Source organism: Corvus hawaiiensis, chromosome 26, assembly GCF_020740725.1.
Source record: "Corvus hawaiiensis isolate bCorHaw1 chromosome 26, bCorHaw1.pri.cur, whole genome shotgun sequence".
In the NCBI taxonomy this organism is placed as follows: domain Eukaryota; kingdom Metazoa; phylum Chordata; class Aves; order Passeriformes; family Corvidae; genus Corvus; species Corvus hawaiiensis.
In genome coordinates, this window is record NC_063238.1 from 45,990,396 (window position 1) to 46,003,724 (window position 13,329).

The following is a 13,329-nucleotide window of genomic DNA, read 5'->3' on the forward strand; positions in this document are numbered from 1 at the left end:
CTTTTTTTTCCTTGGAGGAAGAATCACTACTGTACTGAATTCAGATCCTTGGTATTCTGCTGGCTGGTACCTGTCCTCTGTAATTTACTACAAAGTGAAGTTTAGAGCTCTGAATAGATCTATTTGCCTGTCATTTTTCCTCTGAAGTTGCAGGTCATGCTAAAACAACAGCTGGAACTTTCTACCGAAGTGTTTGTGTAGAATAACAATGGAAAATATTTTTTTCACTTCTAAATTTACAATGAAAACAATCGTGTGTACTATACTGTATGTATCTATATTATTTATATACAGTCATCGCTACACGGAACTAATTGTACAGAGAATAAAGCCATTGCAAGAGCTCGAGCCTGCCCTGCTGAGCAGTTGGTGACAAGTATCTTGTGCATTTCCATATGGAAAACTCGTTTGCCCTGCACAAACAGCACGTAAGGATTGGGTATCCGAAGGCTAAATAAAATAAAGCAATACAATAGAAAACAATACAAAAACCATGCGCTTTTAAATCCCGTTCCCCGCGCCCGGACCGGCCAGTCCGCTGCCGGGGCGCCACCCCCGAGGCGGTCCCGCCTCGCAGGCCTGGCCTCGTCAAGATGTCGTCGGCGGAGCCCGGGCGGTTCTTCTGCACGGCGGGCCGCGGGCTGGAGCCCTTCCTCGCGCGGGAGGTGCGAGCGCGGCTCGGCGCCACGGAGGTGAGCGGGGAGCCGAAGCCGGTGCCCACCCAGGCGGTCCCGTCCGGTCCGCCTCAGCGAGGAACGCGGCCGCGTGCGCTGCGCGCCCTGGAGCCCGGCGACCGCGGCCTGGGCCGCGCCGCCACCCGCGCGGGGCACGGCGGGGCCGGGCTCAGGCGGGGCTGTCACCGGTGGGGAGCTCGGGCTGCGGGGCGCGGGGCTCACCCGAAGCCTCCCTACCGGGTCCGACGTGTGTTCTCCCCGGAGGTGGACTGCGTCACGGGGAAAGTGTTCTTCAGGGCGGCGGCGGGGCCGGGCGAGCTGAGGAAGCTGCGGTCGGGGGAGCGTCTGTTCCTGCTGCTGAAGAAGCACAGCCCGCTGCCGGTGTCCAGGAACAAAGGTACGGCCCGGGCACGGGCTGCGCGGGAACGGGAAGTCTCGGTTTGAGTCCTAGTTATAAAATTTGAGGTGTTTAATTTTTTTACTAATGGCTGTAATTGTAATTGACAGTAATCGATTCTGAAGTGTCTTTCATCCAGATGTGTTTTCAACATTTTTTTAATCTGAAAAGGGCTTTTAAATTGTTTTCAATAGCTACCTTCCAGCCTGTATTCTGGCGGCACTGAATGTATATGAGTATTTTTGTGACTCTCTCCCCCTGCTCGGTCCCAGAAAAGAGAAGAACAAACACCCTACCCGAAAACCAAAGTTCAGTTCTGGATCTCTTGTGTTTGTTTTAACAAGAGGTCTTATTTTCTGTTAAGCAAAGTGAATCCCGACCTATATCCTGTGTCAATTGACTGTTAACTACACAGCTTCCTTCTAAGTCTCAGCTACTTGGGTCATCCTCTCTGTTAGTGTTGGAATGAGAATTTCAAGGTAGATGGATTGATTCCTGCCTGCTGGTAGGTTTTTAATTGGGAGATTACCTTCAGCTTTGAGGATCAAATTTGGTCATAATTCTAAAATTCTAAGTGATAACTAGAAAGACCTTTATATTTTATCTTGACCAGCTTTGAGATATTTAAGTGAATTGGCCTCTTTGTTCCTCATGCCTCTCTTGTAGCTAGTTTAGGACTGCCCACATGTGTAAGTGTGTGTTGCAGGATTGAAGGCAGAGTGATGAATGGTAAGCAGAAATCTTCTTTCTAAAAGAATGAACTTGGTTTTGCCTGAGATGACTCAAAGTAATTCATGTTTGTGTCTGTCTTTCAATCCTGGAAAGTGTCCTGCATCTCTTAATCCTGGGCCAAGTGCTTTCTGGGGAGAATGGCATGGTAGGCTGGTCCTCTGTCCCTGGGAATGACTCTCACACGTGGTCTGGTTTACTAGAGCTGCTCAATTCTTGTGCGGAATTCAACCCTTGCCTGATTTAATTTTGGTTGTGCGGAGCTGGTAATCAGAGGGATGCCTGTGTGTCCTCTGGTGGGTATGTGGGTGCTGAGAGCTCAGCTGTGCCTGTGGTGTCAGCTGCTGGTTTCTGGATTTACACATTAATGAGCTCTGAGCACAGTCGCTGTTAACAGCTGTTCTCAGTCCGGAGGGAAATGAAATGCCAAGGCTGAAGTACTTAACCCCAAACTGCTTTTTTCTTCCAGGGAAAATGCTGCACGAGATTAAAAGCCTTGTCATTGAGGAACCAGAATACTGGCTGGATATTATCTCTCTTTGGAGAAAGCTTAGTGGACACGAGGGGAAAACAGATGATTTCTCTCAAGAAAACACATTGGCTCTGAAGAGAAAGTCAGAAGAAGAAACAAATACTGCAAGTAAAAGGCAGAAAACGGGACAAGTGAGAGCAATTGTATCTAAGGAGTGTCAGGTGGAAGCTGGAGAGAGGTGTGTGGCACCAGAGAGAGTGAGAGGTCAGGAGTACTGGATTGAGAGCAAGACTTCTTCAGAATTCCCTTCCAAAGGCAGTGGAGAGAATCCTACTGCAGATGAGAAGCTTAGCTTCAGTTTCAGAGTGTCTTGTCGTTGCAGTGGAGCGATTGCCAAAATACTTACTTCACAGGTATGCTGAAGTATCTGTGTTTTAAAAGAATTTAGCAAAGGTGAACAAAGATGTGTAGTTTGTTTGTCATTTCAGTTGTGTTGTGTTCTGGAATAATAAACTGATGTAAGCTTTTTCTGTATTTTCTCAAAAAGCCCTTAACCTGCATTCACCTTAAGTGGAAATACAAATGCTGTTTTTAATTCCTGTTCACTATGACCCTTAATGTTTTTCAAATCAATACCTTTTATTGAGGATAAGCAAAGGTAAGAGCTTGAGGTTTCTGGGCCTATGGAGGCTGAGGAGTGAGCAGATAAGTTTACAGTTACTTAAAGGGCCATTGCAAGGACCATGGAGCCAGACTCCTCTCAGTTGTGGCAGGCAGTCTAGAAGAAGGGGTAAAAGCCAGAAGTTGCAGCTTCGGTTGCCTCTGGTTGGGTATTGGGGAGAACTTGTTCTTCAGGACCGCAGCCCTGGGATGAGTCTTGGGAGAAGTGGAGCTTGGTCCTTGGAAAAGAATGGTGGCATACAGACCTCCAGGGCTCTGTATCCTGTCGTCTTCCCATCTGTGTAGGTTTCTTTTACTTGAAGGTAACTAGTTTAGACTTTTTCCTACTAAAGCTAATACCTTGGTGAGGTGGGTCACATGAGCCTCCCTACAAGAGTGTTTGCCTAAATTTGTGCTGTGTTTGAACTTACACTCAGAAAGTAATCAGAGCTTTCTAGATGTAATGAAAGCATTGAAACTGTGAGTTTTAGTTGTGCATTTGCAGGTTTTCTGTTGGGTAATCTGCTTTAGAGCCGTTGGAAGTATTTAGTGCATGTGTTTAAGAATTCTGAAATGACGGCAGTCACAGAATATTCTGAGTTGGAAGGGACCCACAAGGATCAAGCCCAGCTCAAGTGAATATTCTGTTGTGACTCGGTCAGGACTTGAACTTTAGCCTCTCTTGTGCCAGTTGAGTGCTGGTTGTTTGCCACGTGGTGTGTTTGCTTTGCCCCTCACGCACCTGCTCTGCCCTGTTGTACCTCTTATGGTGTGAATTGTGTGAGTTGATCTCTTAGGCATAGAGTCTTTCTTTTCCCAGGGATTTCTGAGGGTTGTGCATCCAAGGCTGTGATCTGCAGTTTTCTGAATTCTGGGGATTTTATTGCCTGTGACTGTTCTTCCCCCTTGCAGGAGATTGGAAGAGCCATTGGCGTAGCACTTGTGAAGCAGTGCGGGTGGCGTGCTGATCTACGGGACCCTGACATAGAGGTAGTGGTGCTCATCTGCCTGTTGATGCTTCCAGAATCACCCCTGACATCTTCTGTTTTGTTCTCTGCTCCCTTTGCACATGGGACCATGGCCTCTCCCTGTTGGTCTTTCTGCCACTGAATTTAACTGAAATCAGCTGGTAGCACTGAGCAAAGCGTGTATGTGGCCCGTGTGTGTGTGTGTTTTCCAGAGCTCTGGAATAAACACCAGCCTGGCCACATGGGCCTGCATGGGAGGAGGGGGAGGGGAAGGATCCATAGAGGAGGTGTTTCAGGATCTGGCACCTTACAGGGTGCTGGACTCTGACTGTGTGAAAATGGAAATCACCTGAGCCACGGGGCATCTGTAGCTTCTGTAGGGGAAGTGAGCAAGCAACAAAGGGTGTGTTCTCAAGGAGCTAGACTTGAGAATGCTATTTGTGGAAGAGCCTCCCCCTGGGCCTTGTCTGTGACAAACAGCTTGCTTAGTGCACCCTTGAATGGTGCAGGCCGCCTGGAGACCTTCAAAATTACTCCTTGCTCTTGACAAGCTGTTTCTCCATCCCTGCACTTAGCTTGTGGAAGCTGCTCTCAGCACTGATGCTGTAGAAACTCTTGAGTTCATTTACTGGCACTGGTTTTCCCACACTGAGCATTATGTTTGTTGAGGCTCATATGGGGCTCCTGTTCTTGCCCAGATTTTGGCTCTGAAACTATTCAGGTGCTGAGGACTGGGATTTTTTGACAGCATCATGTTTCCTTTTGCACTTTCTGGGGGCAGGAATTGCAGTCATGCAAGACCTCCTGGGGAGCTCAGTCTTCTTTTGGGATGCTCTCTATGGGACAGTAGAACAATTTCTTTTAGCTGCCTACATTTCTGGAAGGATTACTTATGTCTAACTTCTATCTGAATTGCCCCTTAGTGGCACTAGTGTGGGTAATAGTGGGTTTTGGTTGGTTGGTTGGTTATTTTTTTGGTTTGGTTTGGTTTTTGGGTGGGTTGGGTTTTTTTGGTTTGTTTTTTGTTGTTGTTTTTTGGGGGGTTTTTTTGATTGGTTGTTTTTTCTTTTTTATGTATTTATTTTGTTGCTAGTATACAGTGAACAATATTCTCCCACTTGTAGTAAATGGATTTATAACTAAAAAATCCCATGCTGTGTTAAGGAAAAATAGGCCCCCTTATAATTTCAAGTGCTTGCTGATGGATTCCTGGCTGACAAAATCCCCTTCAGCTTGCTTAAGCATTAAATCATCTTTAAAGTGGCATTTAGATTATCTAGTGGAATTTCTTCCAAGTAATTGTTATTGCTTATAGTATGCTTTTTTGTTCTTAAAAACTAAGATCAGAAGTTTGTAGAAGCATCTGTATCTGGTTTAAATGAGTTAAAGCTATTGTTGTGTCAGTTTGAGACTTTAAAATGTTGGGGTTTTTTTTTCCTCTTTTAGATCTTTGTACATCTTAATGACATTCACTCTGTGGTGGGGATTCCTCTTTTCAGGTAAGCATTCTCTCCACCAGTTTTGTCTTTGCAGTATCAGAACAGGCAAGATTTGTAAATCTTGCTGTCCACTGTGAGTATTTATCTTTTGGTTTGATAATCACTGGCTGTCAAATTAGTCTTGTGATCTTCCTGGATCTTAAATGAGCACACAGGCCAGACTTTGCAGTGAGTTATGGTTAAAAGCAGACTTTTCTGTCTCTCAGTAGATCTGTCCGGTTCATTTGTTCTTTGACATTACATGGCCTTTTCTGAGTGATTCTGCTGTTGTTTTAGTTAACTTTTTGGTTGTTGGTTTTTTTTTTTTTTTTTTTTGCTGTCTGCAGGCTTCCATTGGCAAACAGAGAGTATATCAGAACAGCAGGACTACGGTCAACAGTCGCATGGGCCATGGCATCTCTGGCTGAAATAAGTGTCAGCGAATGTTCCTTGCAAAGATACGGAGTCCTGAATGAAGGGGAGGGGGGTGCTGCTCATCGGGGCTGGAACTGGACACTTTGAAGGGCTGTAGTGATTTTAATGCCCCATTCTCTAATGCGTGTGGACAGGGTCTGCCGTATCTGTGATGAGAGTGTGCTGTCACCTGCTGTTCAGCCAGGTGTCTGCTGTAATTCCAGGTCCTTCTCAACAGAGCTGTTAATCCTCGTACAGGTATATGTCTAAGTGGCAAGATTTTTTTCACTGTCCAGTGACAGTGAGGAAATGAAACCTTGTTTGGTGTTGTTTTCCAGGGAAATGTGATCTCTTTTCACAGATTAATTTGGTACCAATATCTGTCTGCAGTCCACTTGTAATATTTCCTCCTGAATGTCACCTCAGGGCTGTCTGTAGTGAAGCTGTTGATGCTTTTTACTATATTTCCTTACGAGCGAGTTTGGCCTGGGATTACCAGTGATTATTGTTAACCTGCGCTGGATTCAGTGGGATTATGCACATCCCTCTGTAAGCTTTGTCCTGGGTAAGGAGTCTGTCTTGCTTGGGTATGCAGTAACGCCTCTGTTTTTGTAGGCTGGTGCCCTTGTACTGGATCCCATGTGTGGACTAGGAACGATACTGCTGGAGGCTGCCAAAGAGTGGCCTGTAAGTATCCCAGTCACAGCTGGCTGGATTTTTGCGGGGAAACTGGTAGTTGTGATACAGGGTTTTCTCTGTACCGGTTAGGCTAAAGTCCATTGCTGGAAAGATGGAACCACACATGAAATTTCTAGGCAGCTGCTAAAAGCGTTTTAGTGCAAATGTTCCTCCAAATGAGTGTGTCCTACAGGCTGGTGCAGCTATTGATTCACACTGCAGGGTTTGCGTGAGGCAACCATGGACTTGTAAAGCTTCCTGGGGTTATCCTGGGATCGGAGGAGTCAGTGTAATGGCACAGTCGACAGCATTAGGGGCAGTGTGGCTGTAGCTAGCTGGAGTCTTGCTGTTAGGACATGCCCTTGATATTTCTGTAATTTTGAGTGTTTTGAGCAGACCAGAACATTAAAGAAGTGAAGACAGCACATACTTCCTCCGTTCCTCCATCCTCTGGACTGTGAATTGATCTGTGTAACAATAGTAGATATCCCAGAAAGGGGGTTGTCTTGAAGGACCTGTGCAACAAAGCATTTCTGAGAAGGGTTTATAAAATAAATAACCTGAGTGTTAACAAAATTACTTTTTCTTTCTTAACAGGAAGCCTGTTACTGGGGTGCTGATATAAGTGATTCACAGCTAGAGGGTGCAGATGGGAATATTAGAACTGCAGGCTTAATGGATAAGATTGAGTTGCTTAAAGCTTCTGTGAAAGGTATGTCTGTAGGCTTTCCAAGTGATTTTTTTTTTTTTGTGTTTCTGGGATTGCACAGGTAATGTAGGTTTTTTTGAGGTGATACGTTGTAGAGCTAACTCCCAACAAATAGCTGAGTGGTGACTCTGTAGTGCTGGTGAAGGGATCATTATTGGTTCTTTCTCCCTGCTGCCTGTGCCTGGGAACTTTGGTACGAATGAAGTCAGCAGAAGACAATAAAAATTACAATTGTCCAGCGTGGACAGTAGTTGACTCTCTTTATGGTAAATGTGTGAACACCACAAAGAGTATGTACCATGTGAGAGTTCTTTGTATCTTAATGGAACACAGCCAGGACAAGTCCAAATCAAATGCAGCCTGTAACTTAAATTTACCAGGTGAGTAATGGTGAGGACTCATTAAGCTGAGCTGAGCTGAATTGTTCATGTTTTGGAGTAGGAGTATTTTGAAGGATGATGCCTTTCTCCTGTAAGAGGGAATCTGTTTGCTCTTAATTCACAACCTAGTCTGTAGAGAAGATAATAGTTTCGTGGTCTTATTCTGGACCTTAAAGCCTGAGGCTAAACTACGCCTGTATGAAATTCATGACAGGCAAGCTGGCTGTTTTTTCCTGTGCATGAGTGATGAAATGTGCATATTTTTTTACCTTGCAGTATTTATTTCTTACTGGAATGGTAAGAAATATTATTTATTTTTTATAAAAATGTAGGTTTATTTCTAACTTAAAAGCTGCGTTTGACTTTGGTTTCTAGGATCATGGAAGGTACTTAGGTGTCAGGTTTTCTAAACTGAACAAGTAGTTGGTGTCTTCATGACTGGTCAGAAGGTGTTATTTCTGTATGTCTTGAGCAGGACTGTAGGTGACATGTCCTTTCATTTGCAGATAAAATTAATACCCAGTTGTTGTGCTGCAAGTGTTGATCCAAGAATGGTCTGGGAAACATTTCCAGCTAGTTCTAGAAAAGTTGGCATAGAACCACAGCAGAGTTTAGGTGAGAAGGGACTGTTGGAGGTCTTCAGTCCTGTTGTCTGCTCAGAGCCTTGTCCAGTCAATTTTGAGCACCCTGAGGGATGGAGGATCCACAAGATCTCAGGAAGGGTCTCAGACTGGCCTCCACAGCCTGACACGGCCGACCTTTATCACCACAGGGCGCAAGTACTGCATCTTCATCAGGAGAGCTGACTGCTGCTGGTATGCAGAAACTCCAAGGAGACACTTCAAAGACACTAGCTCTGACAGAATCCAAGTGATTCTGGCTGTAACCAGATTCTTGTGGGGGGAGAAAAGGGGGATGGAGAGGAATTTGATGTGGTTCCATGCCATTCATATGTGTGCGCTTGAACATCTGCACTTAAGTAAAGTGCTCACAAACTTAGCTCTTTTTTTGTATTTTGCTAAATTATTTTCATGTTTAAGATGTACTGTGTGTTGAGAAGCAGCAGTTAATTTGGAACCATGTAGTGCCCTACTGGAGCGTCTTCCAGTATGGGCAAACATCATCAGGAGCAGGGAATCTGCAAACTAAACTATGCTGTCATGCATTTGTCTGTTCCCAGTCTGCAGAGGGATGGTGGCTTCATAGTGTCGTTTGTGAGGGCAAGTGCAGAAGGAGCTGTGAATCTGGGTGCATAACCCAAAAAGAGCTGGCAGACAGTGTTGTAAGGGGAATGGGGGCATAGCTGCTGTGCGCTTTTCAGACAGTCATAAAGACCTGCCTTTACTCTGCAGCATTGCCATTGCCTTCAGAAAGCTTTGACAGTGTTATTTCGGATATTCCATTTGGGAAGAAGTTCAAGATCACGAATGATGCCCAGCTCCTACCAGATATTCTCCAGGAGATGGAGAGGTATGTGTAGCCTTTGACACACTTGAAGTTTGATGTAAGTGCCACAATGGTGTGTGATCTAAGCATTCAGTCAGCTTCAGATTTGCTTTATTCCAAACATTCTCCAGCTCTGTAGCCTGACCCTGTGCATGCTGTGGAAATCTGAAGCCCTTACTTGTCCCTTAGAGACTGTTGTGTTGTGTCTTGCAAGCTGTGAGTGGCGATGGCGGTGCAGGTTGACAAGGAATGATCTTGTGCGAGCTGTGCTCACAAATACCCTTTACAAGGCATGATGGTGAAATATTTCTGAGCCACAGTTCGTGTGACCCAGCCCCCTGCAGGGCTGGGGCAGCGAGATGCCAGTCAATCTCAGCCCCTCCCCCGGATCGAGTTCCCCCAAGCCACAGACTCGGAGGGTGGGTTGAGGGGCGGCTCAGAAGCCTAAGCTGCACCCCCTGGGCGGTGCCCAAGCCGCCTCCCCCGGTTCGGGAAAATTCTCTGCTAACTGGGTTGTTCATTGGTTCTGTTATAACCCCTGCCTCTCGGTTTACCCCAGTGGTTCTTTTTAAGTTGTATCCTCCCCCTGGCTTGTAACTCATTGGATGTTTTCCCCTTTCGCCGCAGTTTTCAAATTCCCTATAAAACTGAGGACGAGCCTCAGGGGAGGATCCCATCCCATCACAATCCCATCATTCCCATCCCATCAGATTCCAGCCTTGTTCGGGTTGCGAAACTTCTAACAATAAAGCTGTTAGAAGCCAGACCTGAACAGCCTCTCTCTTCCTTTGTCTCTGCGCTAACGTGAGCCGATCCCATCGGCTCCTGCCGTGTTTCCTCTGCCGAGAAGCCAGCTAGCTAACCCAGCAAGCAGCTCTTTTCCTGATCCCGAAGTCGCGTCAGCGACACGTGGAGGTAACGCAGCTGGACTGTCTCTGACCTGGGGCATGCCAGAGCTCGTGCTTCGGGCACCAGGCGCCGTGTTACCACACTCAGAAGTTTTCTTTACAGGGCAGAAAGGAGAAAGAGGAGAGACCTGCCTGGACAAAGTTAAAGCATGGCCAGGCAAATAAAGCTATAATCCTTTTTCAGTTGAGGCCTGCTTGTATAAAATCACAAGCTTTCCTTTTTGAGGTCACGGCCAAGCTTTAACCAGCCTACCTTGACAGGAAGGATCTCAGACCAGAAAAAGTGGTATGCATTTTCCTTGCTATCCAGGAATATCTCACTAGCCACTTGGTCAGATTTTAGGTGTGTCCTTTCATCTCTCACCATGTCATTTTGTGGCAGAGTTGAGCCAAACTAATAGGTGGGCTGCTTCTAACAGTTCAAGCCATCTTCCCCTCTACTTCTTGCCTGAAAACAAGCTCTTCCTCTAGGACTCATCTTCAGTGCATGTTGATCTCACTCACCCAATGCAGGAATGTGATGGGAAGGGGATAGAGGAGGTGGCATGGTTCCACAGAACGGTGTGGCAATCTTGCTGTGCTTGTCCTCTGGCCTTATTTGCTCTATTGGTCCATCCTAAGCAAAATATACCCTTGGGAAGGTGGAGATGAGGAAGGGACCATTACCATGAGAGCCCCACCAGTAAAACTGTTCAAACTACTTGCTGTAAACTGAGTCAGGATAGTATTTTTTCCCCCCCCTTTCAAAGCCAAATGTAATGTTTGGACATAAACCTAGAAAAATTAATTGCAAACAGTGGTTAATTTTCCTCTGTTTCCTAAGTTTGAAAGCCCTTAAGGATCAGTGGAACAGGGAAAGGACAGATGTTTTAAAATTTCCAAAAGGAAGAGTCAGTTTCAGAATTACCCTGCTAATCTGAGAAGCCCTTGCTGCGCTGGGAGGCTGTTCCTTTGCAACCTCCAAAAACTCGAGGCTTGATGGTGCCCTCAATCCTTGAAAGAATACTAAGGGGGTAAAAAATGAGTCCCGTCTTCCCTGGTAACCCAGTAGAAAGAACTGCTGATATCAGAAATGTTTGGGAGTCAGGACAGGGCCTAGTTCTCCCATCTAGGAAGAGGTAGGAAGATACGAGATTTAAATTCCTTTTGGAGATGCAGCTTACTGAGTTGAGCCATGACACACTCAGGTGTTTTCTTAAATGCAGGTGGCATCTGAAGTGTCAGCAGTGTTGTGTTCCACACAGGCAAAGGGATGCCAGGAAGGATCAACACCTAACCGTTATTTTTCCTGTGGCTGCCAGAGTGCTTCGTGTTGGAGGGACTGTTGTATTGTTGCTGAGCCAGGATCTCCGTAAGCGCATGGATGGTTTGACCAAGTGTGCTGGAAGTGACTCTCCTGAGGCCACTGCTGATGGCGACAGCGAAGCAGCCCCTGCAAAATCCCGAAGTGTTGATGGGAATTCTTCCTCCTTGGCACATGGTGTTGGAGAATCCTTCCTCAGCAGCAGACATTTCGGGTCTCTGGTGCCAGATGGTGTCTATGCAGTTAGTCTTGGGAAGATGGATGCTTTCATACACAAGTACAGGAAGGTGTCTGCTGCTGGGAAGTGGGAGCTGTCTGGCACTGTGCTCAAGGGAACTTGAATCCTGAGACCCTTCAGAAGCAGCATGGCATGACTCGGTGGAGCCCTGCTGAAGCAAACAAACGCGGTGCCATCCATTAGATTGCCTCACATTCTTTGGATGTCCTAAGGCACTGCTTTTCTCTCCTTGGTTTTTAGGAGAGATGGAAGATGCTGTCATAGATTAGCATAGCTCCGGAAGCGATTTTCTTGCAAAGAAGTGCTTACAACTTCCTCTACGACCTGACAGAACCTATCAACTGGCTAGTTTGAATATTGACAATTTGTTAAGCCACTTAAAAATGTTGACCGCCTCTGTGGTCCACATTTAAGAATGGACAAACCCCGGGAAAGCTCTCTCTTGCTTCTGGCCCCGGGACAGGTAACAGACACCAAGCGCCGACGGACGCCCAGCCGTGACTGTGTCACGCCCCGACACATCAAACGGGCTGGAAGCTCCATGGAGCAGCTCAGCGCCTGCTCCACTCTTGCCCCCCAAAGCCCGGGATGGACCGGTGGGTCTGGACACATCCCCATTGAGGGGGGGCAGAACCGCTGCTCGGGGGCCTCGGGGGATCCTTTCTCCCCCTCGTGCAGCTGCGAGCTGCCGAGGAAAAAGTCCTCATTCCTAGGCTTGAACCCCTGCAGGTTTACCTCTCAGTCTCTTGCTCTGATTTGTTTGACAATAAATTCAATTTATTCCCCCTAGTCGTGTCTCTTACTCCAGTGACCCGTGAGTGATCTGTCTAGGCCCTTTTCCCGATCCCCAAGTCTTTCCTGATGTATTCTGTTCCCCGCCCAGGGTGAGGAGGAGAGGGACAGAGTGGTTTCGCTGGCACCAGGCACCTGGCCAGGCCCAGCCCACCCCAGTAATCCCTGCGATAATTCACGCCACCATTACCCAGGCGCACGGCGGGTCCGGCTCCGCGGGCAGGCGGCTACAGTAGCTCAAAGTGGGCTAACGGGGACAGAGTGAGAGGAAGCAGGTGGTGCCGGTGGGTGAAATGTCTCTGCTGCAAGCTGCCTGGGAAAGGAGGAGGGAGAACCTGATGCAAAGTAAAGGGGAGAGAAAGAGGGACAAGGCTGGAGCTGTGGAAGGAAGTGGAGATGGCCAAGGGGCAGCTGAGCATTTTGCTTTCCAGCTCTGGGGGGGGAAAGAAAGCGCTGTCAAATCCATCCAGGAAAACAGAGGAGAAATAGCAGGTGGTGGAAATCGCCGGCAATTTGGATTCAATTTGTCTGTCTGAACTGCAAACGCCGACAGACACCGAGCACCGCTGGACGCCTGCTGGCGTTGCGGTGTGTCCTGCTCCGGCTGCAGCCCGCCTGGCGAGACCCCCAGCAGCAGCTGCCCGGGGGCTGCGGATCGAGCAGCAGCCAATCGGAACCGTCGCAGCGTGCGGCAGCCAATAGGAGCCCTGGCTACTCCGGCAGCCAATGCACAGCGCCGTTACCTGAGGGACCAGGCAAAGCTCGAAGCCCCTCACAGCTGCTTCGTTTTTTGGGACATTTGTGGAAAGTTCGGAGTTAATTTTTTTTTTCTTGAGCTTGCCTTTTCCAGGACAGGAGGGATTCCGGCGCGGGGGATATCCCGCCTCGGGCGCTTCTGGGCGGTTTTGAGGCGGGGGGAGCCCACCGCGGTAGTGGCGGGAAAAGGGGGTGCGGAGTATAAAAGGGGGCGCCGGCGTCGCGGCCCCTCAGTCGGGGGGCGGCGGCGGCAGGAGCTCCGCGGGCTGGCCCGGATGCGGGGACGCCGCCCTGTGCGGCCGAAGCCGCCGGCCCTGAGGCGCTGGG

At 47.7% G+C, this 13,329-nt stretch overlaps 1 protein-coding gene across 6 annotated transcripts; it reads left to right on the forward strand.

The window, feature by feature from the left end:
• Positions 1 to 554: 554 nt before the first annotated feature.
• Positions 555 to 12,241, forward strand: THUMPD2 (THUMP domain containing 2). Of its 6 annotated transcripts, none has more exons than XM_048286772.1 (10): positions 555 to 692; positions 939 to 1,071; positions 2,270 to 2,685; positions 3,845 to 3,922; positions 5,347 to 5,399; positions 5,726 to 5,813; positions 6,408 to 6,479; positions 7,068 to 7,182; positions 8,912 to 9,029; positions 9,633 to 11,112. In XM_048286772.1, the coding sequence occupies exons 1-10, from the start codon at positions 594 to 596 to the stop codon at positions 9,811 to 9,813; spliced, it is 1,353 nt and encodes a 450-aa protein (XP_048142729.1). In that variant the 5' UTR covers positions 555 to 593; the 3' UTR covers positions 9,814 to 11,112. The 6 variants fall into 6 exon arrangements, with proteins under 6 accessions (XP_048142729.1, XP_048142724.1, XP_048142725.1 ...); XM_048286767.1 differs by lacking the exon at positions 9,633 to 11,112 and adding an exon at positions 11,119 to 12,241 and having other exon boundaries at positions 557 to 692; XM_048286768.1 differs by lacking the exon at positions 9,633 to 11,112 and adding an exon at positions 11,158 to 12,241 and having other exon boundaries at positions 558 to 692.
• Positions 12,242 to 13,329: the final 1,088 nt, after the last annotated feature.

Excerpts from the sequence above, each read along its gene's own strand:
- THUMPD2 (XM_048286767.1), top strand. The coding sequence starts at position 594 with ATGTCGTCGGCGGAGCCCGGGCGGTTCTTCTGCACGGCGGGCCGCGGG. Across the intron at positions 693-938 it reads CGCGGCTCGGCGCCACGGAG|GTGGACTGCGTCACGGGGAA; the intron begins GTGAGCGGGGAG and ends TTCTCCCCGGAG. Across the intron at positions 1,072-2,269 it reads GCCGGTGTCCAGGAACAAAG|GGAAAATGCTGCACGAGATT; the intron begins GTACGGCCCGGG and ends TTTTTCTTCCAG.